At 35.6% G+C, this 24,957-nt stretch overlaps 2 protein-coding genes across 2 annotated transcripts; both read left to right on the forward strand.

Moving 5' to 3' along the window:
* Nucleotides 1–81: 81 nt before the first annotated feature.
* LOC135838966 (E3 ubiquitin-protein ligase MARCHF6) lies at nt 82–7,372 on the forward strand. The gene is made up of 7 exons (XM_065354801.1): nt 82–323; nt 620–1,001; nt 1,085–1,327; nt 1,412–1,688; nt 1,785–1,912; nt 1,984–2,259; nt 4,650–7,372. Exons 2-7 carry the CDS (start codon nt 624–626, stop codon nt 6,009–6,011), a joined length of 2,664 nt encoding a protein of 887 aa, XP_065210873.1. The 5' UTR covers nt 82–323; nt 620–623; the 3' UTR covers nt 6,012–7,372.
* Nucleotides 7,373–9,877: 2,505 nt separating this feature from the next.
* Nucleotides 9,878–24,683, forward strand: Helz (Helicase with zinc finger). The gene is made up of 18 exons (XM_065353917.1): nt 9,878–10,737; nt 10,826–11,039; nt 11,113–11,298; nt 11,371–11,833; nt 11,910–12,158; nt 12,634–12,844; nt 12,927–13,194; nt 13,270–13,373; nt 13,463–13,689; nt 13,768–13,900; nt 13,997–14,115; nt 14,459–14,752; nt 16,583–16,766; nt 16,856–17,060; nt 17,151–18,243; nt 18,322–18,449; nt 21,061–21,259; nt 21,341–24,683. The coding sequence occupies exons 1-18, from the start codon at nt 10,275–10,277 to the stop codon at nt 21,953–21,955; spliced, it is 5,355 nt and encodes a 1,784-aa protein (XP_065209989.1). The 5' UTR covers nt 9,878–10,274; the 3' UTR covers nt 21,956–24,683.
* Nucleotides 24,684–24,957: the final 274 nt, after the last annotated feature.

Here is a 24,957-nt window from a genome sequence, read left to right on the forward strand (position 1 = left end):
GAAAAATGAACAAAAATGTCGCAGAAAAGCGAAGCATTGTAAGATGGCGAAAGCAAAATTCGCCTATTTTGTTTTTCTTTTTATCTCTCCTAGAAAAAACTTTCTTCGCGAAGTGAAATTATTTTTCGAATTCGTACATCTTTTTGTGTAATTATTAATTAGTATACGTTCGAATATTAATATTTAATTCCCAATCGAAGGTGACTGTAACCGATGAAGTCCCAGTAATAAGTTTTTCGCGTAGTGTAGTTGTTTAGCTTGAAAATTACACTAATGTTTAGACTATCCCAAGTGATTTCTGTCAAGTGTAGATAACCTATCTGGTGAGTGAAATTTATAGCAGAAATATTTCAATTTTATCTACTGACCGGACGTATGTACAAGAAATGTCCTTTATATAATGCGGCGTAATTATTTTTCCTCATTATTATTCGGTTTGAATGGTCATTTGTGTGATTTCAAAGTAGCGAACAAAATTGTACATTGTAGTGACGTCAGTCACGGATTAACATCTGTATCGACGTAACAATCATGCAATTGTAATATGTTACCGATTAATTGTTGTAGATTCGATTAATACTTTGTTTTTAATACGAGAATGTTGTTTTGTTGGGTATAGGATAATGGACGAGCCACAGCCATCGGATATTTGTCGAGTATGCCGCTGCGAGGCTACTCCCGATAAACCATTATTTCATCCGTGTATTTGTACTGGAAGTATAAAATGGATTCATCAAGAGTGTCTAACGCAATGGATGCGATACAGTCGAAAAGAGTACTGCGAATTATGCCGATACAGATTTACATTCATGCCGATATACGACGAGAATATGCCCAGGCATCTACCACTGAAAGATATCATCACCGGATTACTTAACACTGTTATAACCGCTCTAAAATATTGGCTACATTACACCATCGTAGCTGGAGCATGGCTCGGTGTAGTGCCTATTGTAGCGTGCCGAATTTTCAGCTGTTTATTTTCGTTATCTGTTGATTCGGTAAGCATAATATATACGTTGAAGAGAAGGTGATCGTCTAGAGTAAATATTTGAATAGAAATTAAACTCGGCTTTGTTTACAGATTTTGACCTTACCGTTTGATTTGTTTTCGATGAAAAATCTCGCCGCCGATATGTTTCAAGGAAGCTTCATCGTTACCTGTACGTTATTCGCGTTTATTGGATTAGTATGGTTAAGAGAGCAAATTCTACATGGTGGAGGGCCGGAATGGTTAGATCAAGAAGAAATAGATCATAATCATGGAATTAATAGACCAGCCGATCAACCACTTGCTGAAAGGCTTGACGAGGCGGATAATAATAACGTAATGTGCAGCATAATACGAGTACCTACTTTGATAATATGTTTGTATTTTGATGAGATGTAATATTTATTTGGCTTATTGTAGGCCCCTCTTCAGGTTGATGATCACAGGCAAGAACAGCCGATTGTGGATGATCACAATAATTGGAATCCCGTCGAATGGGACCGAGCTGCCGAAGAATTGACTTGGGAACGGTTACTCGGATTAGATGGATCGTTGATATTTCTCGAACACGTCTTTTGGGTGGTCTCCTTGAATACGTTGTTCATATTGTTGTTCGCTTTCTTACCCTATAATGTGGGATCGTTGTTTTTGATGATAACCGATTTGAAAGAATATGCTAAGGCGTCTCGATTTGAAGGTTTGTTTGCATTGATCCGAACGAATGCAGATTTCATTATTTTCCTGTTGCCATTCATACTTACATTCGAGATATGTCATGTTTACTCTGTTGCAGGATTAGTGACTACTCTTTGCGGGTATATTGTGTCGAGTTGCTTCTTGGTTCTCTTACATACGATTATATCGGTGGCCAAACTAACGAAAATATCACGTTTACTAGGATTATGTTACATCGTTGTGAAGGTACGTATCGCATTTATCGACTTGACCAGAATCAACTGTATCGAATTATTAATATCTTTTTTTAAAATTAGGTTTCTCTCTTGCTGGTCATTGAAATCGGAGCTTTACCTTTGATATGCGGTTGGTGGCTGGATATTTGTTCCTTGCCCGTTTTCAATGCGACATTGAAAGATCGAGAAGCGAGCTTCACCGTTGCTCCGGGCACATCGATGTTTATACATTGGCTTATCGGAATGGTTTTCGTTTATTATTTCGCCTCATTCGTGCTTGTTCTGAGAGAAGTTCTGAGACCAGGAGTTTTATGGTTCTTGAGAAACCTGAATGATCCGGATTTCAGTCCCATTCAAGTGAGTTCGCAGTTTGTGGAAATAACGAGTCTCTAAGCTAAGTCAAGAAACAGGTATCTCGATTCGCACGAAAATTTTTGAATTTTGTGAAGCTAGATTGAGAGAACGTACAAAAATACACCACCAGCTGAAATTTCAGGTTCAAAAGTGCATTTTTCGATTTTTTATAAATTTTTGAAAACCCGGATCGAAAATGAGAAAAAATCAAAATTTTACCAAATTGACCTGAAAAGCTGAAATTCAGGATATATCCTATTTTGGATGCATCAAGTAGATTGAAAATAGTTTCGAACCATTTTGAGCAGTTCTGAAGACTCCAGCAGATTTTTTTAATTTGAAATTTCCACAAAACTTCGACAAACGAAACTGGAAGATCAAAATTCACTTTACACTTCATTTTCAACATTCTGAGACATCTGGAGGTGGTTTCAGGTCATCTTGAAACATCCAGAAATTTTTTGAAAATTCCAGTTTTACGAAAAATGTTATAAAATCTGCCCAAATCAACTTCAGCACGGATGCTCGAGAATTTTGCTTGTTAGTGAACCGCTTGACCGATTACACACCATTTTTGTAAAATCAGTGTGCTTCAGTTCGAAACCATATTTCTGCAGTTTACACCATATTTTGACATTTTGGGCAAGAAAATGGTTTCGAATGGGAATTCACAGATTTTGGAAAAATTGTATTACATACGTGCTTAAGTTAATATGAACAGATTTTATGGTGCTTTTTGTTTTTTGTTTTTTTGAAAACTGGAATTTCTGTAGAGTTACTTTCATTTGGTGAAATTTTGCGGTAATTTTAAGTATCAAAAATCAAAAATCTGCTAGAGGTTCGAGTACTACTCTTGAAACGGTTCCAACCCATTTGCATTTTTTTTTTTTTCTTCAAGTAACGAAGTTATTAAAGTTATTTAAAGAATCTTTTGTTCGCTTTTTCAACGTTTTGGTTGCTAAAAATTGCTTCTTTTTTGCAAATTTTCAAAACTTCAATTTTTTTACGTACCTTGAAGCAAAAAAAAAATCGAATAATGCAAATAAGTGAATAATTTGCGAACATGTACCATTTTTTATTCTTTCCTAACAAAGTTTAACCTTTTGTCAAAACCAAATAGTCTTGATTTTTTTCCTGTAAATTGACCAAATGTCTCGCTTTTTTACCAAGAAGTCTCGCTTTTTAAACGAAAAATTTAAAAAAAAACAACTCATTATTTTGACAAAGATTGCTAAAAAGTATTATCTTTTTGCCAAATTCTAGTAAAATTGCTGAAAATGTTTTTTTACAATTTCCAAGAAAATTCTTACTTTATCGAAAAATTATTCAAAAGTCCTGAATTCCAGCTTATTAGCAGATGAAAAAACTCACTTTTTCAACTAAAATTTCCAAAAACTACGTTGTCGTTTTTTATTTAAGACAATGCAAATGAAAGTCTCGTGTTTTAAAAAAAATTACCAATAATCCTCAAAAATATCTGATATTTGCTAAAATTACCAAATTTTTGCTTTTCGAAAAAATCTTTTTTTAGAAGGAAATTTGGTGACGATTTTCATTTTTTTGAACATTATCCAAAAGTCTTGCTTTTCTGGCAGAAATTGTCAGAAAGTATTATTTTTTTGCTAATAATAATTCTTGAGAAGTCCTTTTTTTTGCTAAAATTGTTACAGTCTTGTTTTTTGTCAAAAGTTGGTTCTAACTTTTTTACAAAATTGCTAAAAAAAAAGTGCCATTTTTTTGTAGAAAATTCCAAGAAGTCTTGAATATTCCCAAAAATTGTCCAAAAGTCTGTTCTTTTTTTATCAATGATTTATATTTTCTACTTTTTTTTTTTTTTTTTTTTTTTTTTTTTTGAAGCCAAAAATGCCAAAATAGAACACTACATTTTTGCTCGCGTTTTGTTACTTTTTTGGTTACATTTTGGCTATACTTTTTCAAGCTTTTCTGTTTGCTAGAGTTACAGTTTTTTTTTGTTTTTTTTTTTTGGAAAAAAATTATCAGTACAAACCACAGTTTTTCAATCGATTTGGCAGGTCGAAAATTAGGTGTGTCCCAAATTTCAGCTTTCTAGATCAATTTAGAGTGAATTTTTGACTCCCCCCCCCCCCCATTTTTGACCCGAATTTAATTTTTTAAAACTCTCCAAAAATCGTCAAATGCACTCGAGCACCAGAAATTTTAGCTGTTGGTATATTTTTATATGCTTTTTCGATCTTCCTTTATTCGGCTCAATTTTTGAGCCAGTTGAGATACCTCCCTAGTCAACGTACAGAGTGAAAATTATTAAGCATGTTAGATTGACTGATCTAAAGTCGAAGGCACTAAAAAGCCTTTTGAGACGCAGCATAAAAAACATTTTGTAACTCGACTAACCTGATACTCGTACTTTGCAGGAAATGATTCATCTATCGATGTACAAACACATTCGTCGTCTTATGGCATCGTGCGTCATCTTCGGTATGGTAGTTATGCTGATCCTGTACGTACCTTCGCGAATCCTGAAAGCGATCTGGCCATCGTTTCTACCCTACGTCATAACCTCGCATTCGGAATCAGTGAACGAGTTATCCCTCGAATTGCTACTACTACAAGTGATAATGCCAGCCTTACTCGAGCAACATTATATCAGACAGTGGCTACGAGCCACCATTCGCATATGGTGTCTGACCGTAGCCTGGTGCTTAGGCCTCAAGTCATACCTGCTCGGCGACGGAGTACAAAACAACGACGACGCCGGCGCTCCGGCAGCCGCTAATGCTGCAGCTGCTGCGGCGGCTGCTGACAACGCGGCATTAGCTGGCGGCGGATTGGGAGCTGCTCATCAGGCTTTACTCCAACGCGGCGGTCCAACTGGCTTCCAACCGTACGAGAAACCGAAATGGTTCCCGTTACGAATCATCGCCTTGCTGATACTGATCTGCATGACGACCGTTGTCGCCAGCTTGATCGTGCTTACCGTTCCTGTGTACGTTGGTCGTAAAGTGATGGCTGTGTGGCCGTCATTGGTGCTCACGAAACCGGTACCCAAGGTGCACGAATTGTACACCGCCTCGGCCGGAATGTATATGCTTTGGTTAATGGCTCGTATCATCGCCACCATGATCAGCTGGCTTCCAAAAGGCAAAATGGTCGTGATACGTAGAATCACCAAAATGAGCCTTTCTACGATGAAAGCGATGTTCGCGGTTATTTGGCTAGTCGGCGTGATACCGTTTCTGTTCGGGTTGCTCGTCGAGCTTGTGATCGTCGTACCGATGCGAGTACCGCTGGATCAAACACCGGTCATATGGACGTGGCTGGACTGGGGTCTCGGTTTATTATACATGAAGATTAGCTGCGCTTTGCTAATGATGGGACCCGACTGGAGGATCAAACGAGCCGTCGAACGAACCTTCCGCAACGGTTTTCAAAGAATGAATTTAAAGTTTACCATGAAAGAAGTCATAATGCCGGTAGTCGGTACGCTAGCTTTACTCTTAGCTTTGCCTTACGCCATAGCTCACGGCATCGTACCGATTTTCGTCAAAAGTTTCCATCTGCGTAATGTGATCGCTCGCCGAATCTACCCATTCTTGTTGATCTTGGCGCTGGTCTACAGCGGAGCCTCGTTCGGCGGCAGGCAATCGGTCAAATGGTACGAGCATATTAGAAACGAACGTTATCTGGTAGGAAGAAAACTGATCAATTATAATCATCGACGTCAGCCAGCCGAAATATCGCCTCCAGCCGCCGCCGCCGCCGAAAACGAATCGTAGTAGAGCACAAAATGAGAATATTAACCGCAGGATTTGACTGATTGTTTATTCTTTGTTCGTTTGTTTCTCTGTATACCCCCCTCCTCCCATTTTTGGGCATCATTTTAGCCCACTGCAGCACATTGTTCCACTTCACGTGTAACCTAATCTTCTCCTCGGCCCTGTGGTTTTTTTTGGTTGTACGTTTATTACCTTTTTTTTTCGTCTCTCTTTTGAGTAGATGTAGCATTAAAACAACTCTTCTCCCCTTCCTCATCCGCGCTAACCTTTTTCCATTCGTTTTCCTTTTTTAATACGATGTGTAAATTTGTCGACGTTCACGAAACGAATTTTGAAAGAAGTTGAAACGGTGCATCCGCCCGAGTGGATTGGTTTTTTTTAACTCGAGCGTGGATTCGTGAGTCGCAGAAACGAGTACACTCGCATTCACTTTGTCAACGATGATTGCGTTTCGTTTTGAAACTTGAAAGTACTCGTACTATGAGTTCTGTTTCATCGTTTTTTTTCTCTGTATGTCTGTGTAATGTTTTATAATATTATTAGTTTAGCTTGAAAGAGAAGATTTTATTTTGCTGTGATTATTATAAGTTAATTTTAGTTTTCGTTCTCGTTCTCGTTTACTTGTTGTTTTTGGATATGATAACTATACGATGAGCATTTTATAAAACGATCGTTTTTTTAAAAAAAAATCGCGTATACACGTATACGCGAATGTGTGTGAGTGGATCCTGGATGCGTATGTGAAATGGATAAATTTAAGTATATACCGAAGTGTAATTAACTAATTACTTAATATAAACATTTTTTTTTTTTGGAAATCTATTACATTGTAATCGTTGTACACAATCAAAACTACCTATCTACCCAATTTATCATCTCTTATATATGAGCACGATTTTGCATTTTGTTTTTCGATAACCGAATAATATTAGATATATATTCAACCGTTTGCGTCGAAAATTTAACTCTTTTGTTTCTGAATTTTTTTTAAAAAAATTGTACGTATTTCTATTATTGTTTTGTCTTCGTTACGATGATGGAATTGTCGAGTATGTAGTTGTGTAATGTGTATGCAGCTACACGAATACCTTCGAATAATTTTCAACGCAATTTATGGAAGCTCGAAAATTCAAAGCTTTGGATGAATTTTCTGTATGGATGAAATTTTAAAAAAATATCTATTTACTTACCTACGTGCGCTTTTTTTTACGCTTCTCTGTTTTGTCTGCGGAATTTAGCGCGACGTTATCGAGAATGGAATTTATTTTAATTTTTACGATTGTTTAAAACAATGTCGATTTTGGTATTTTCGGTATAGTCATTGTGAGGTTACTTTTAATAAAGTCGTTTTGTAATGCAGATTTTGATTTTTTTTATGATTTTGATTGAAAGATCGTTTCATGTCATTTCGACGAAGGTTTGAACCTTTACTCTTTGTTTTTTTGTTTTTTGTTTTTTGTTTTCAATTTTTAGAGTTGAATCTAATAACGGAACAAATAACAGAATCATCGTAGTTCAGTCTCGTGGCTCCTTTTCTTCTAATTTTTCAGTTTTTAAAAAATCTAGAAACAAACGCTCTCTCTTCTCTCGATATTATTAAAAAATAAAAACTTAGTCAAACTATGATTTGATTCTGCTCCATTTTTCGGTTTTGAAGCGAAAACGATTGAGACAAAAGTATTTGAATCGCCTTCGCCTTATCTTTCTATTGATTTTTGTCAAAAATTGCCCCGCAAAAGCTGTGCATAATCAAGCAACATCAATCAGATGTCATGAATTTGTCATCTGACGTAAAATGAACTAAACGTATTTTGCAGGGCTCGTGCTAGGTTATTACTTTTCAAGTAGGTAACTGAATTTCCAATGTTACTGAAAATAACTTTTGGTCAATTTTCTACCTTTTTGGTCGCTAAAAATGTTTTTTTTTTTCAAATTTTTTAAAATTTAATTTATTTACCTATACATCTTCAAAAACAGGAAAAAAAATCAAACATTCTCAATATTTTCTATCGTTTTTTTTGCCAAGATTTGCTAAAAAATCTCTCATTTTCACCAAAATTTGAAAAAAAAATCATCGCTTTTTTTCCCGAAATTGCTAAAAAGTATATATCTAAGTTTTTTCTTGATGACTTCAAAAGTCATCACTTTTTGTTAAAATTGTCAGAAATTTTTGCTTTTTAGCGAAATGGTTGAGCATTGTCACTTTTTTGCAGGAAATTCCAAAAAATCTCAATGATCTTCAGAATTTGTCCTAAAAGCATCTCATTTTGAACAAAAATTGCAAAAATGTATCTGTTTATTGTCAATAATTGCCAGAAAAAAAAACTGTTTTTCACTAAAATTGTCAAAGACTTGATTTTTTCAAAAAAAATTGTAAAAAACCCATTTCTTTCTCAAAAATGTCAAAAAGTACCATTTTTTTCAAAAATTATCCAAAAGTCTCAATTTTTTGTCAGAAATTTTTAGCTGAAATTGTTTGTCTGGCTCTGCCAATAAATCTAAAAAAATTCTCGCCTTTCTACAAAATTTTGAAAAATTTCAATTTTCTTTCAAAAATTCCAAAAAGTTTTACTTTTTTTGAAAAATTGCTCAAAAGTTTCGATTTTTGCCGGAAATAGCCAAAGAGTCCCTCCTGTTGCTAAAATTGTCAAAGTCTTGCTTTTTGTAAAAAATTGACAAAAATGCAGAATAGGCAGGTAATCCTTCAATAAAATTTCTAAAAAATTTCATTTTTTCCTAAAAATTGTCCGAAAGTCACGCTTTTTGCCAGAAATTGCCAAAAAGTCTCTCTTTTCTACGAGAAAGTTGCAAAACACTATAATTCAAAATCAAAATTGAAAACTTAAACTGGTTCTCTGGTCATTTTTTTTTTCCTAGGTACCTTGAAATCTCTAGCTCACATGCAGTCACTTTTTCGAGCATTTTTGTTAGCTAAAGTTGATTTTTTTGAAATAATCGAGTACCTAACTACCTACCTACGGACACGGGTTTTGCTGATTTTGCATTAAAAATTACTGACTAAGCAAGCAAACATTTTGATTGTCTACGTACAATTTTCAAATTCTAGCTGATATAAAGTTGAAACTGCCCAAGGGTCAAGGTCCAGAAATTGTTTTGTCCAACTGGTCAGTTCTTCATGACCAAGAAATCATCTGTGAAGCGAATGTTGGAATAGTTGGGATTTAGAATAATCTGTATAAGTATTTTGAGCATGCTCCAGCACAACAAAAATATCAACCATACGATTGATTTTTAGATGATTTTAACCTTAAATATTGACTAATTTATCAAAATGAAACAGTACTTTCATCGGTAGGTTCTAGAAACGCAGCAATTGCAACGTGATCATTTTTCATAGAGGAAAAGTTGAAAATGCTGACAAGTTATAATGAAACAGGTAAAAGAGTGAATTTTTTACTTTGAAAGAAAGGGAACAGTATGCATTGTATGTATTCCTCAATCAATAATGAATAAATTAAGGTTCAGAAGTAAAAATTAAAGTTTGATATCATATGAAATTAATAATTAAATGCCGATAAGTAGGTATGGTACTATGCATATTACATTGTACTTGTAGATTGTTCGCAGAAAGTTCTGGTTCTATTTAGTACGTATTTATGTGCATTTTACAAATTTTCAGTTTGAAAATAAAGTACCCTAAATAATAAAACAGTTCATCGTATTTTATATAGTCATTTCGTAAATCGTCTAAACCGAGAACCAAGAATCGACAAACACAAGGCAAAAGCAAAACGATCACAATGAAAAAATTAATAAAAGAAAAAAACCATTCCATGCAGGGAACGGTTTCACAGGGCGAATCACTGAACGTGTATCAGCTGTGACGTCACTTTGGTGCTGTGTTTCGTCAACTCGTCAATTTTTTTTTCTCTGTATCGATGATAAGTTTCGGTGTAATGTGTGGTACAGGAGAGATGGTTTGTTTAAATAATTTCGTAGAATGTGAAAATTAAATTAAATGTAAATGTAAAGTGCTCGGTTTTAATTGTGATTTTGTACATAAAGGTTCTTTTTCGTCAAATGTATTTTGTAATTAATTGTAGTGAATTTATGCGGCGTGTATTTCTTCTGTACAGTATCCACCAAGCTGACGACCAAATCGCTGATAGAATTGTGTAATGTTAATTTTTCTGATCATGTAAATGATATGCTCGCACTGCAGTCGAATCCACTGATGCGATTGACACCACGTACACATTGCTGAGTTGATTTATATTGTACATACGATACACATAAAGTAAAATGAACGGATTCGAGTTCATCGTTATAGAATGTCTGAAGCAGAAACGATGGGAAAACGCTCTATTCTATTTGAATCAGCTGCTAGATACCGACGAAAATGATAAAATGGAGAACGCCAAGCTACTGGCGTACTTGTTGTGGCGTTCCGAATGCTTTTTCGAATTGAATAATCATGAAGCTTGTGCACGAGACTGTCGTAAGATAATGAGCCTCGTACCGAACGAAGCACCGAGGAATAATTTCTGGTTCAAGTCGCGTTGGCGTTTGACTCATTCGTTGATTCAACTGAAAGCTTTCAACGAAGCTAAACAGATCGTCCAACAGCTGATCAACCTTTGTACAGATTTCACCAAACAAGAATGTGTAAAGCTGCTGGAAAGAATCAAGTTTAGCTCGCAGTTCGTTAACGGTGGCGATAAAGAGAGTAAAGCGACTCTAATTGAACCTGTTAACGAAAAAATAGGTAATGTTGCATTGATTTTAGTAAATAACACTACGGTACAACGAGTATCACGTATCTTATCGATTGCTTGATTTGTTACGTTTCGTAGATAAGAAGACGACGAACGATGTTAAAACCAACGACAACAACAGGAATGAAAAGAATAGCTTTTTTTGTATATTTTGCAATATATTGTTCGAAGACGAGGATGATTTTCGAAGTCATTGTTCGACGCAGAATCATCAACAGACTATTATGAGCGACGAAGGAAGAGATTGGAAGAAAAGACCTCCACCTCGAGGATTAACTGCCGATACGTATAAGTAAGTTTGGCTCGAATATTAGTTTCAGTCAAGTCGAACAGATAAGTTGAAATGATTTGGCTTTTTTTTTTAGTCTTTGTCCAGCTTTCGGTAGCGGTGCAATTGGACAGTGTAAACATGGTGCTCAGTGCGTCGATGCTCATGGAATCGAAGAACTAAACGAATGGAAAGAACGTTTCGAATACAGAATGATGAGATTACAGCGTGCCAACGAAGCATTATTGTATGGCAAATCGTACACAGAGTTGTTGCTGAACAGGTAATTCTTCGTGATCATTTAGAGTAAATCTCGTCTTCGAATGAGTATTTTAATACTGTTTGTGTGTATCAGGTTGGCTGAGACATCAAATCCCGAATTAATCATGCGAGAAACACTGGAAGGAGTCGACGAACAAATCGAAGGTGAACTGACTACCATCATCGATTCGAAGATCTGCGATAAGAAATGGGTATTCACGTTACACACGCCGCAAGTTCTTCGAGTCGTAGCTCTTCTATATGATTCGCATCGGAATCATTTTCTGCTCAAGAGAATCACCACTTCGACCAAAAATAAGAAAGTTCTAATCGACGAAGAACCGATAAACGCTCAAGAGTGGACTTCGCGTTTAGACGACGAAGAAGATGAAGATAGATTAACACATAAAGTCGAAGTCACCTTTTCAACCAAACTCTACGGTACCTTTCGCCAAACAGTTCTGTTCGATTTTGGGCAAGAACCTGTACTAGCGAAGCACATTTGTGTCGATGTTGTACCAGTTAAAGATGCTGAAAAAATGAAAGAAATGCAGCAGGTGCTCTTTAGTGATCTGTAAAAAATAATGTTTTTGTGACGTGTAGATTTATTGTGTTTTTTTTCTTCGGTTTTAGGAGCTCGTGTTGTCGTCTACTGAAAGATGGGAGAAAAGTAATGCTGTCATTATTCCATTCGTAACGACTACTTTCGAAAATAATCTATCTGCCAGAGAGAAAGAGCTTTTGACCAAGTACTACGTTCCTACCGGGCATAAGTTTACCATAACGCAATCGATGATCAACGATGATATCGTCACGATGAATAATTATCGTTCGAGGATGCACGAATTATTGTATATCGAAGAAATGGCTTGTTACGAGCAGGTAACGTTGTACTAGATGAACTTTGATCAAAATCATATACCGTAGGGGTTAATTTGACATGTTGAATGTATTTTCTGGTCATCAGCTTTTAACCATAAGTTATGGAGCGAAAGAACTTCGGGTTATAAGGGAGGAAAAGGTGGAAATGAAATCAGACGTCATTCTGTGATGTCATCACTTTTTCGTCCGAATAAAATTTCTAATACAAAGCCATATCATTAATTATACGAAAATTGACAATTAAATTTGGTGAATTCGTAACCAAAGAAACTGTCACGTCACGAAGGGGATGTTTTTCCAATATCGTGACAGTTTTTGAAAATAAGAGCATTTTTCAATTCAGAACGTTCCTGAAACCTCCCTTCTTCCCTTCATTGAAATCCATAATAGCATAACACCTTTAAATTTATTATTATTGTTTTTAAATGATTTAATTCTTTTGAACATTTTTAAAATGTGCTATTTATTTCATCAGGTGGCCAAATACAGCGTTCGAGCTAGCGTTCAAATTGTCAGTTCGTATATCCTGTCGCCGAGCGTTTTCGGAGCTAGTACAGCTAAATTTTCCACAAGCGGTGAACTCTTTGCTATGATATTTTTAAACGAAGACGTCTCCGAGGATAGTCCAGGAGGTAGATTGGTGCTAAATAATTGTTGTACAGTTTTATTAGCCGATGAGAGAAAAAGTAAGGGAATCAGTATCAAATAATATTTTTTGAATTAGGCGAACTTATGTTATATTGATTCAATTTTTTTTTCAAAATCTAGTTCGAAGATCTAAGCAAATGAAAAAACCCAAAGTTTACGAAGCTCTGATCGAAGATAAAGGTAAAAATACGGTGTATCTTCGTCTATCAGCGCAGATGGTAACCGAACTGAAGCTGAAAGCAGATACTAGTAAAACCTTAGAAATGCAATTCCAATTAAATCGGATTCCGTTTTGTGAATGGCATCAGGCTGTCGACTGTATCTCGAATTACAGAATAATATTTCCCGATTTATTACAAGTTCCCGAATTACCCGAAACAGATGAAAAGTAAGCCAATTAAAGAAATCATAACGGAGACGAATACTTAGATTCTGAATTAAAAACATTATTTTTCATTTTTAGTAAATGGACGGAAGATGATTCGAAGTTGAATGAGAAACAAAAAGAAGCCGTTGTTGCTATAACGTTACCTCGTGATACGCCACTGCCTCCTGTTTTAATTATTGGTAAATTAAAATTGATTTTTTTTTTCACAAAAACAGAGCAATTAATTTGCTAAGAACGAAGAAATGAAATATTTGTTTGTTTTTTTTAGGACCATTCGGCACTGGAAAAACGTATACGTTGGCTCAAGCTATTAAACACATTTTAAAAGAACCAGATTCGAAAATTCTCATCTGTACACATTCAAATAGCGCAGCAGATTTGTACATCAAAGACTACCTCCATTCGTACGTGAAATCCGGTTTAAAGGAGGCAACTCCTTTGAGAATTTACTACCATAAGCGTTGGGTATCTACAGTCAGTAGCACGGTTTTAGAGGTACGTATCGTATAATGAAAATTAAAATAATGAAACTTGTTGAAAAATTGATTAATTATTTTATTTGTTCGGTTGCAGTATTGCTTGACTGAAGTTCAAAATGGTACGAGAATTTTTAAAGTTCCAACGCTGGATGATATATTAAAACATCGTATTATAGTGGTGACTTTGAATATCGCGTCGCATCTGTCGACTATTGGCTTACCCAGAGGTACTTTGGTTTACTATTATGAGAATTTTAAATTTAATAATTTCGGAGTACCATCTTGCAGAAATGTTTGACATTTTGTTTCAATGCTATGTGCAGGTCATTTTACCCACATTTTGTTGGACGAAGCTGCGCAGGCGATTGAATGCGAAGCTATAATGCCTCTAGCTTTGGCGAACGAAAAAACTCGTATTGTATTGGCCGGAGATCACATGCAGGTAAAATAGATTCGTTTTGTTATTTTCATTTAACTAACTGGTCTAGATTAACAAGGCAACTGAAGGCGATAAGTGGCCCAAAAAATGAAATTTTTGTGACCAGAGATGGAAAATCGATGAGAGCTCTATCATCATTTTCAATTGTTGCTCTTCCTAAATTTTCTTTGGAGTTTCAATTTTTTTTTTTCAAGAAATGCTTATTTATTTTAAATTGAACGTCACTTGATGGCAATGGTTGAAAATTCACTGGCATCACTATCTTCAGTCTCCTATCGAATATAATTTGATAATTTTACTTCCAAATGATTGACATGTGGTGACTAATTGATGGATTATTTTGCAGCTGAGTCCGGAGATATTCTCATCTTTCGCTAGACAGAAGAAGTTTCATGTGTCATTGCTTCAAAGGTTGTACGAAAGTTACCCAAATGATTACCCGTTCAAGATTATTTTATGCGAAAATTATCGAGCTCATAAAGCCATCGTCGAATTCACCTCGAATCTATTCTACGATAACAAACTGATCAGCGTAGGAGGCCAGCCGAAGCATAAGAAGTTCTATCCGTTGACTTTTTTCACCGCTTTAGGAGAAGATGTCCAGGAGAAGTATTCGACTGGATTTTATAATTGCGCTGAGGTAATTTTTCGTAATATTGTTCAACGATAGATTACTTCTATGAAAAAATCGTTTTGATGTTTTTTGGATAAAATCACGAAGGGCTGCTCGAAATATTCACCTCCGATTTGAACAAAAAAAATGTCGACTGCCCAAATTGATTTTTCGATTTTGGGCCAATTTTTGAAAATCCAAAAGTGACAGTTTTCTTACGTTGGCGTTTGCTTTATTTTCTAACGAGGGAACTTTTACAACTTGTCGACTCTGATTGAGCAGAAATTTGGCTCATTCGAAAAATATGTCACCTTGACCTGAGAACCAAATTTTTAGATACTGGAGTTGGTATTTTGATTTTTGGTGAATGTTTGAAAATGGAGGAAGTATGACGTATTAATTTTTACAAAAACAGGAGATATAGAAATGAAAATCTGAAATTCGGTTCATAAACAAATTCGACCCCACGAATCGATTGCCATCATTTTCAAGCTGATCGCGATCTGGAGTCTCCAGCATAATATAACTTTTTCCCAGGAATTTCAAGTCGCTCTAGGAGGCGTTTTAATCAACCTTGGAAGCTGAATATTTATTCCTGTCATAAGCTCAACATTCTGAATCGATTAGAGCAGCTGAATTGCAAATCGGAAGAGACGAGTTGAAAAGTGTTATTTTTTTGAAACGAAAAATTCCAAAATCATCAATTTTTGCTACAAATTTCTCAGAATTTCTTCTTTCTCTCAAAACTGACTCCCACTCTCCCGCTCCCGAATCGATCTCCACTATTTTCGAACCGATCTGGAGCCTTCATCAAAATTTGACTTTACTCCAGCAATTTCAAATCGCTCCAGATGGCCTTGTAATCAACTTTGGCTGCTGATAAGGCAATCGTTTTGTATGTTTAACATTTTTAATCGATTCATGAAGTCAATTTTAAGGAGTAAAATAAATTTTGACTATTTTGAGTAATTTTCTGCAGAAATTGACGATTTTAGAATTTTTGAAATCTGAGGTTTCCAACTCGTAAAGGAAGTTACAACTTGTTTCCTCGGATTTCCTTGATTCGATTCGGAATGTCAAATTTGTGACAGAATTAAATTTTCAGTTGTCAAGGCGATTTGGAATTACTGGAAAAAAGTCAACTTTCACTGGAGGCTCCAAATTGGCTTGAAAATGGCGGTAATCGATTCGGGAGGCCGATTTTATTAAATAAACCAACTTTCAGATTTTCATCTTTGTGATCTTTTTTGTAGAAAATCATATTGCAGCAGGCTACTTCCGCTGTTTTCAAAAATTCTCCAAAAATTGAAAAATCAACTTGGACAGCTCAAAATTTACTTCTCATCTGAGATCTGAATGGCATGCCCTTTCAGTGAGCCTAATAGTAACCTAAAAAACACTCAAAGTGTCCTCGTGGAAATCTTCTCAATTGTTTAGCTACCCAAATTAATTTCCGCCCCTGCCCCTTCTGGAGAAATTCAATGTTTTGGAAACATCGAAAATCTCTTTAGGGGCTCAAAATTGCTGGAAATGATGGAATTCTGTGCGAAGAAGTCGATATTAGCTGCAGAATTTAATTTTCATCCTCATTTCTGAGTTTTAAAAATGTCAATTTGAGCGGGTCAAATTTTAGTTTTGGTAGTTTTCAATTTTTTTATTGTTTGAAAGCTCAGAATCTGGATGGTTTCATAAATATGTGTAAATCTTGCCAATTTTTCTTCATATTCTGTCAATCAGAAACTGAGGAAGGGGGGGGGGGAGATTTCACTGCAGGACAAATGATTATAATTACCTATGTAAGATATAATTGAGTAATTATTTTTAACAAACTAATCGTATTTTTTTCTGCTCATTTAGGTTTACGAATTGGTAGAACGAGTTGCTGAATTGAAAAACGACTGGCCAAAGAGTTGGGGCGAATTCAATGAACATTCTATCGGCATAATGAGCCCGTATCCGGATCAGGTTTATCGTATTCGTATCGAATTGAAAAAACGCAGATTATTCGGAATCGCCGTTGAGCGAGTTTTAAATGTGCAAGGTACGAGTAAAATCAACAATTTCATCTCCTCCTCCTGCCATTTTACCTTTACCATAATTTAACCCCAATTTTTCTCGTTCAATTTTCAGGTAAACAGTTCCGCGTTGTTTTTCTAAGCACGGTTCGTACAGTCCGGACGTGTATTACTGGCGAGATTGAGTCGGAAAACGCATCTTTGATGGACTACGGATTTCTGTCTAATAAAAAATTGCTGAACACTGCTGTGACGCGAGCTCAGAGTTTGGTAGCTGTTGTTGGTGATCCGGTTTCGTTGTGTTCTTTGGGAAGATGCCGGTTAGTAAAAAAGAAATTTATCGCAAGCTCTTTTACTTATGGCTTTATTAATTACGATTTTTTTTCTAAATATTTTGTATCAATTCGCAGAAAAATATGGGAGATGTTTATCGAAATCTGCTCAATGAACAACAGTCTGTACGGTTTAACGTGGCAGGACTTGAAAAGTTTACTATTAGCCGTCGAAATGAAGAAAAAATACAAATTAAACCCGTTAGCGCCTGAATTCATCCCTCGATGTTTGCACGTCGAACCATACTTGCAAATGTTGGGCTCATCGTCGACAATTTCGCAACCGCTTACGGGAATGTACCCTTATACAGACGCCAGCGCCGGAGGCGCAGCTGTCGGCCAAATGAACAACATCCAAGCTGGTCGCGTGTACACTTACGACAACATACGTTACCAGTTACCTCAAAAACAACCCACCGTGATACCAGCAGCGGCTACCGTATTACCGGCTCAGGTTGCGGCGCCACCTCCGGCAGTTCCTGCCACCGTTGGATGGAGTCAAAGCGCCGCTGCGGCTGTAGCAGCCATCCCAGCTCTGAACGCAGCGCCGGTGGTGAATCCTCTGAATGCAGGTGCAGCGGCCGTGGCCGTCAATCATTACAGCTCGGTCACGATGAAAGCGCCGCCGCCACCGGCTCAATCTCAGACAACTATCAGAGCTCCGCCGGGATTCCCACCTCTTCAAGTTCGCCCGAATTCCATCGTTTATCCACAAGTCACAAGTACACCGTTCGCAGCTGCCAATGTTTTTCAACCTTTTACGCAATCTCCGGCTACTTTCATACCTCCTCCGACGGCCGTTCGAAACGGAGTGACGACCGAGAGCGGTATACCGTTGCATTTGACCCTGATACCGTTGTCGCAATATATGCGCTCGCATCCTCCGCCGACTACTTATACCGCTATTACGTCGACTGCTAAAACATTCAGCCCTGCTACGTTGCCTGCCGCTGCTAATTTCGCTACCGCTAATCCCGTCTATGGAGCTCCTCTGATACAAAATGGATATAAACCGGTGATTAACGGAGCGTACGTGCAGAACGAAATGAGCTACGTGTCGACCGAGTTTCCTCCGGCTACGTACACGGTGCCACCTACTGCCAGTCCTGGTACTATCACCATACCCGGTGCAGCTACTGCTGTTTCTACAAATCTTATCAGTACTAATCAGGTACGTAGATTGAAACATGCTGAAATGAATCTCGTTCATTTTAGAATTTTGTACTGATGTTTTTTTTGTTGTTTTTAGTGGGAAACCGAATTGAAGAATATTTTGCCACCGAATATCAGCTTGGCGGAAATATTGAGGAATACCGTTTTGCAAAAGCAGTGGCTCTCTCATCTTGTCGATTCGAAAATGATACAACAAGCTCAAATGTAAGTAAACGTACCGATGAAGGTATTTTTTCACGATTGCTACCTCAAAACCAATACTGGAGCTCGTAAAAAAAGAGTAGGTAATGGAGTCGACAATTTTGATGCCATCGCCAAAATTGACTGATTTTATTTTTTCCGATTTTTGAAATAAGCTGATCTTCAACCTAATCTAACAATCAAAATTGTATCAGATTCAGAATTGATTAGTTTCGATTTTGCCAAAACATCACATAAAGCTGTTCTCGATCCCATTTCTAACCAAATATCAGAGATTTTATTTTTCCAGATCGTTACATCAAAATTCACTCTCTTTAATTTGTCTGATCATCAAAATTCACTGATCAGAATTGACTGATTAATATTATTTCCTGAACATTGAAGTTGACAGTCTTCAACGATTGCTAGAAGTTCCTACTGCCTAAAAATGAGGATTTTATTCCCTTCAATTTTCATAATGATCAGAATTGACGGAATTTCCAACTTTTCCTGAACATCAGAATTAACAGAGTCAAATTTTCTTTGTTCAGAATGAAATATTTTCATCATCAATTATGTCTCAGCAATTTGCATTGGCAATAATTTCCTGGCTGCTTAGAAATCAACAATTTTTTTACTCAATTTTCCTGATGATCAGAATCGACTCAACTCCAATTTTGCTTGAACATGAAAACAGATCTTTTCTGATTGGAATTGACTAGAATTTGAATTTTTCCTCAACATTGGCATTGGCAATTAACTTCAACTTCGCTTAAATAATATCAAAATTTTTGGTTTTCTTTTTTTCTGCCGAGAAAGCATCCTAACAGGCAGAAATCGATGAAGCATTCAAAAATATATCATTAGCCAAAATTTAAGATGCTAAGAAGCATTTTTTGATTTTTGGTGAATTTTTTAAAATCAATTATTGGGGTCAGAAATGAGAAAAAAAATCAAAATTTGACTAAATTGGCCTAGGAAGCTGGAATTTGGTATTCACTTTTCAAATTGGACTTCCCAAATCGATAGAAAACGATTTCGAACAATTGTGAGCAGTTCTGGAGCATCCAGCAAATTTTTGAAACTTGAAATTTCCAGAAAATTGTATTTTCGAAGTTGAAGCTGGAATTTGATATCCACCTTTCAAATCTGATTTCCCAAGTTGATAGAAAACGGTTTCGAACCATTTTGAGCAGTTCTGGAGCCTCCAGCAGATTTTTGAAACTTGAAATTCCCAGAAAATTCTATTCTATGAAGTTGAAGCTGGAATTTGATATTCAATTTTTAAATTCGACAAACCAAAACGATAGAAAACGGTTTTGAACCATTTTGGGCAGTTCTGGAGCCTCCAGCAGATTTTTGAAACTTGAAACTTCCAGAAAATTTTATTATATGAAGTTGAAGCTCGAATTTGATTTATTCACTTTTAAATCTGACTTCCCAAATCGATAGAAAACTGTTTCGAACCATTCTGAGCAGTTCTGAAGCCTCCAGCAGATTTTTGAAACTTGAAATTTCTATAAATTTTTATTCTATGGAGTTGAAAATCTAAAATTCACATTATACTTACCATAATTTTTACATGATGAGTCGATTGGTGATGGTTTAAAATAATTTTGGAGCTTCCAGCGATTTTTTGAAAATTCCAGATTTTCGAAAAACGCCATAAAATCTGTCTAAATCAACTTTAGCGAAGATGCTCGAAATTCGTAATATGCTTGTGAGTGACCTATTATTGTTTTCCCGAAACTACGAGATTTTCAACCTTACCTACCCAAGGCCTGAATCTCAACTGAAATTTCTCTCAACTGAGCACTTCAACTGAGAAGGGAGGGATCTCAACCAGCGCTACAATTTTTGAATCAGACAAAGGGGAATGGAAAGAGTACTCCAGAATACATCAGAACATCACCAGCAAAAATTTCAAGCACTGGAATATTCATTTTTCGATTTTTGATGATTTTTTGAAAATTCGAGTATCACTCCTCTCCATGAAAAAAATTGAAACTTGATCAATTTAACGTAAAAGGCTGAAATCTGGTTTGCACTTTATTTTCGACCTCCTGAATCGATTCATGATGGTTTTGAATCGTTCTAGAGCCTCCAGCGGGTTTGCAGATTCTCCAGTAAAAAAAAACAAATGCAGTAAATAGGCTTGAAATGAAATTCAGTGCCTGCTCATCGATCAAAAGGGTGGCATTGATGGTAAATCCGAGTTTATGGTTGCTGAATTTTATTTTCACTCTATTTACAGCATTTTTTCCAAAAACTGGAGAATTAGGAAATGGGCTGGAGGCTCCAGAACAGCTAGAAACCACCTCCAATTTATTCGGGAGGTCAAAAATACGATACAAACCAAATTTCAGCCTTTTATTTATCGATTTCATAAATTTTGTTTTTTTTTTAAATGAGAAATAGGCCAAATTTGGATTTTTAAAAATTCTCCAAGAATCAAAAAATGAATTTCAGCACCTGAAATTTTCACTGGTGATGTATTTAGAGATCTTCTTTCGATTCCACTTTGTCTAGTTCGAAAATGATGATGAATTATGCTTTTGCAAGAAACCACATCGATCACTATTTATTTTGTAAGCATTAAAAAATCATGATTCAATTTTTTATGTATTTTTGACAGGTTTCTGAACTTGATCGGCACCTATACAGTAAAGGAGACCATCGTACAGCAGTCGCTTCCCACCAGCACGACTGCTGCTGCCATTAACCGAAGAGTGATCAGAGGCATTGACGGAGTCGACATGTCGGCTCAAGAAGCTTATCATTTATCTCGCGGTGCTGTCAGCGGCGCGTTTGCTGTATCTGAAGCACAGCCTTTGGTAAGAAAGAAAAAATTAATTTTTCCTCTCTTTTCTACAATAAAATTTTCAACTTTCTACGTACAATTTTCAACTCCGCAGGTAATGAATGGCGGAGATAAACCAACCATGGTCGCAGGTACACCCGCCAAGGAATACGAATCGGTGACAGAGTCATCCATCCCTCTAGATAACTATCTACCCAGCTCTCTGATACCCGATTTGCTACCATCGAGTAGCAAACGCGCCGGACCTTTATACAACAGACAACCTAGTAAAGCGAACTGCAAACCGGATGCGGTCGAGTTCGCACCCCACGTCAAAAACCCCGCCAACGTCAACTCGATGACCGAACAATTTTCAAAGAATCTCATCCTCGGCGACGCATCCTCCTCGTACGTCGATAGCTATCCCCCGATCGCGTATAAAATGGAGAACGGCGATGTGGAATTGGCTCGCAGGAGAACATCGTCGTACGCGGCTGCCGAATACGATCACAGACACGCTGCCACAACCGCAGCAGCCAACGAATTGCACACGAAGCGATTATTCAATCAGCAAAATATGTGGAATTTGCTACCGTACTCGTTGCATAATGAAAATACGACCACTTTTAACGATGCTAGCGCCATGACTTACGCCGCTGCGCTTCGCCAAACCCAAGATAAAATTACCGAAAGAGGATTCAACGATAAGTCGTATTTCAATTTCAATTGAACGCGTAAATTTTGGGGATTTTTTTTTTCATTTTCTCGTTCTTGGTAATATATTCTAGTCTTATTTCTTTTTGCAATGTGTTTTTTCTTCTCTCTTTTTTTTTCGTTTTTGTTTATTGAATCTTTTTTTGTGAAATTTTACCGCGTGTAAATAAGTAAACCGAGCATTCGAAAAAAATTTTAAAAAATATCTTGTAAATATATTGTAAAAAAAAATGCGATATTGGATAAACCATAAAAAAAAACATTAGTTACGTATCGATGATCGTTCGAAATCATGGAAAAACGTAATTAATAGAAAAAAAAATCAAATGTTAAATTGTAATTTTTTGTATGTTTTTAATTGTTTCAATTTTAATATGTAAATTATGTATGGTTTTTATAGTGATTTTTTCTGTTGTAATTTTATCATTATTTTTCATTATGAATAATTTGTTTTTTCTTCTCGTAATTTTTTCGTTGAATTTCATTTTCTATTATTATTACTTTCTTTTTTTTTTAGATAAAGTTTGCCTATACCATTGTCTTATATACCTGTTTGAAATGTTTTGCATGAAGGAGTGTCCTTGCTGTATCGAGCTATCCATTTTGGAATTTTGAATTATGACTTTTAAAAGCAGTTTCTTGTTTGTGTTTTCTATTTTTTTTTTTTTTGTGAAAATTATTTTTTTTGTTTCTTTACAAGATTATTTTTTTTTTAAAATTGAACAGGAATTTGGAATTTCTTTTTCAGAATTAGGAAATGTTTAGAAAATATTTTCCTCGCGAATGAGGTCGAGAAACTTGAAAAAATTGACCTACGATAATATTTTTTGATTTTCGCTTCAAAATCGAGAAATTTTCGGAAAAATTTTTCATAAAAAAATATTTTTTGTCTCTTTTTATTTTTTTAGAAAATTTTTTGAAGGTTTAGGAAAATTACTCTTGAAAAAAGGAGTAGATACCTAATGTTATTGAGCGAACATTGACGAATGGCAGATTCAATGCACTTACCTCATATTGATCAGTCAGTTGAAATCAAATCTGAAACTATTCAGCTTAAAAATGAAAAATTATTGATCAATCATTACTGAAATATTAATCAACTTTCACATTTCATTAATTTTAAGAAATATATCAATATCTTGAAATAATGAATTTCTCAATGAAAAATTGATGGAATATTAATGTGTGATGGATTGTAATTGGATCATTGATAGACAGGCTGGTGTAATTATAACTCGATAGATTGAAAACCGATTGATTTGTAAGAACAAAATCGATCAATATTGATTAATCATGCATATTTTGATAATCGATTGATTTTTAAGTCAGTGACCATTCTATTTATCGTATTTGAATTATCGATACGTTGCTCGAAAATTGATTTTTCGTTGTTGCATAATCAATTTCTCAAATTCTTAATTCATTTTTAAAAATTCTCATCGAACTAGAAATTTTTGCTTCTATTCAAAATTAATGAGAAATAAACATGGCCTAATCTTGGATGACTTTCTTCCTTTTGAGCTCACCTTTTCAAAATGAGGAAGTCGACAGTTCATGACTGGATCTCAAAATTCTATAAAAATTTGGTCATCAACTTTTTCTGTGATTGAACTAACCCATTTAGTTGGCAAAAAGTATGAATAAGCGCAAGGAATGGATGTTATTGAGTATAATACCTAAGCAAAGTTTTGTAAATCATTCCTGAAAATTTTAATTCAAAATTAAAATGGGTAGCATGTTGTAGTGCACTCCTTATGCAAACTTTGTTGCTTACCTATCTACTTTTAATGCTTACCTTATATTTTACTCTTTTACACAATTCACATTAAGTACACTGAGTATACACAGACTTTAGTATTTACCTAATATGTACGTAGGTAGCTACAGCTTGAGAGTTCTACCTGAATATGCATAAAAAAGAATTAATGTTGCTCATCCTGGACGTAGAAAAGCATGTACCTAATACCTATACCTATCGTCGAATCGATTATTATTTTGATCATTATTAAAAATTTTAATCAATCAATGTAGGAACCTATTGATTTAAAATTTTACGATCAATTTCAAAAGTGATACATTAGGTATGATACCTTGTGCTTTTTCAATCTGTATCACATGAAACTCAAAAAAAAAAAAAAAAAACATCTGTTCATTGCAATATTTTACTGTGATATGATTTTTGCATCATTTTCATTTCTGCCAGCGGCTGTATTTTGAGTTATATTTTCCTCCTTATAATAAACATCCCTTCATCTCTTCATCCCTTAATCTAATAAAATTTGAAAATTACCAACATCAAAAAGCTTACACTTATGCATAGGTAGATACGTATTTTATAGGCATTATTAGAAGCCTATACATGAACTTATTCCAATTACGATAACATTGAATTATTAAGCGCTTGTTGATTTTATAATTATTGTGTAAACAATTCATTCGTGTTTTTTTTCCTTTTCAAGTTATGTATGTAGGTATATAATATGTAAGTATTGTAAAATTTATATTACATTTCTTGGTGTTGTAATTACAAAATGACTACTGTGTGACATGTTGTTAGAAATAAAAATATATCTGTTTAGATGGTGTAAAAGAAAGGTACGTGGAAAAACTATACCCTGTGTAGAAATTCCATCGGACTACTAACAAAAGTGACGTTCTGAAAGATTACGTGATTTAATCAGTACTTTTGGCCATGTGTGTCATTTCCATGTACCTTTGTTTTACACCATGACTATTCGATACAATTTCGTTCTTTTTTATCAGATATGATTTTAAAATTCTCAATAATAATGATGACTACATTCCCGTTAAAGCATATTTTTAAAACATTTTCGATTCAAGTGGGTGTTACTCCACCCTCTAGGCAGTCAGGGACGAAGCGAAGGGGGGCTTTGGGGGCAGCTTGCCCCCCTCCAGTGTTTCGCGAAAATTGGGAAAAGTTGGGAATTTGTGAGCAATTCAAGAAAGTTTGGAAAATACAAAAATTCTGACAATATTTTAGGTTCAGAGTTTTCGGCG

This window comes from Planococcus citri, chromosome 3 (assembly GCF_950023065.1).
Source record: "Planococcus citri chromosome 3, ihPlaCitr1.1, whole genome shotgun sequence".
Classification (NCBI taxonomy): domain Eukaryota; kingdom Metazoa; phylum Arthropoda; class Insecta; order Hemiptera; family Pseudococcidae; genus Planococcus; species Planococcus citri.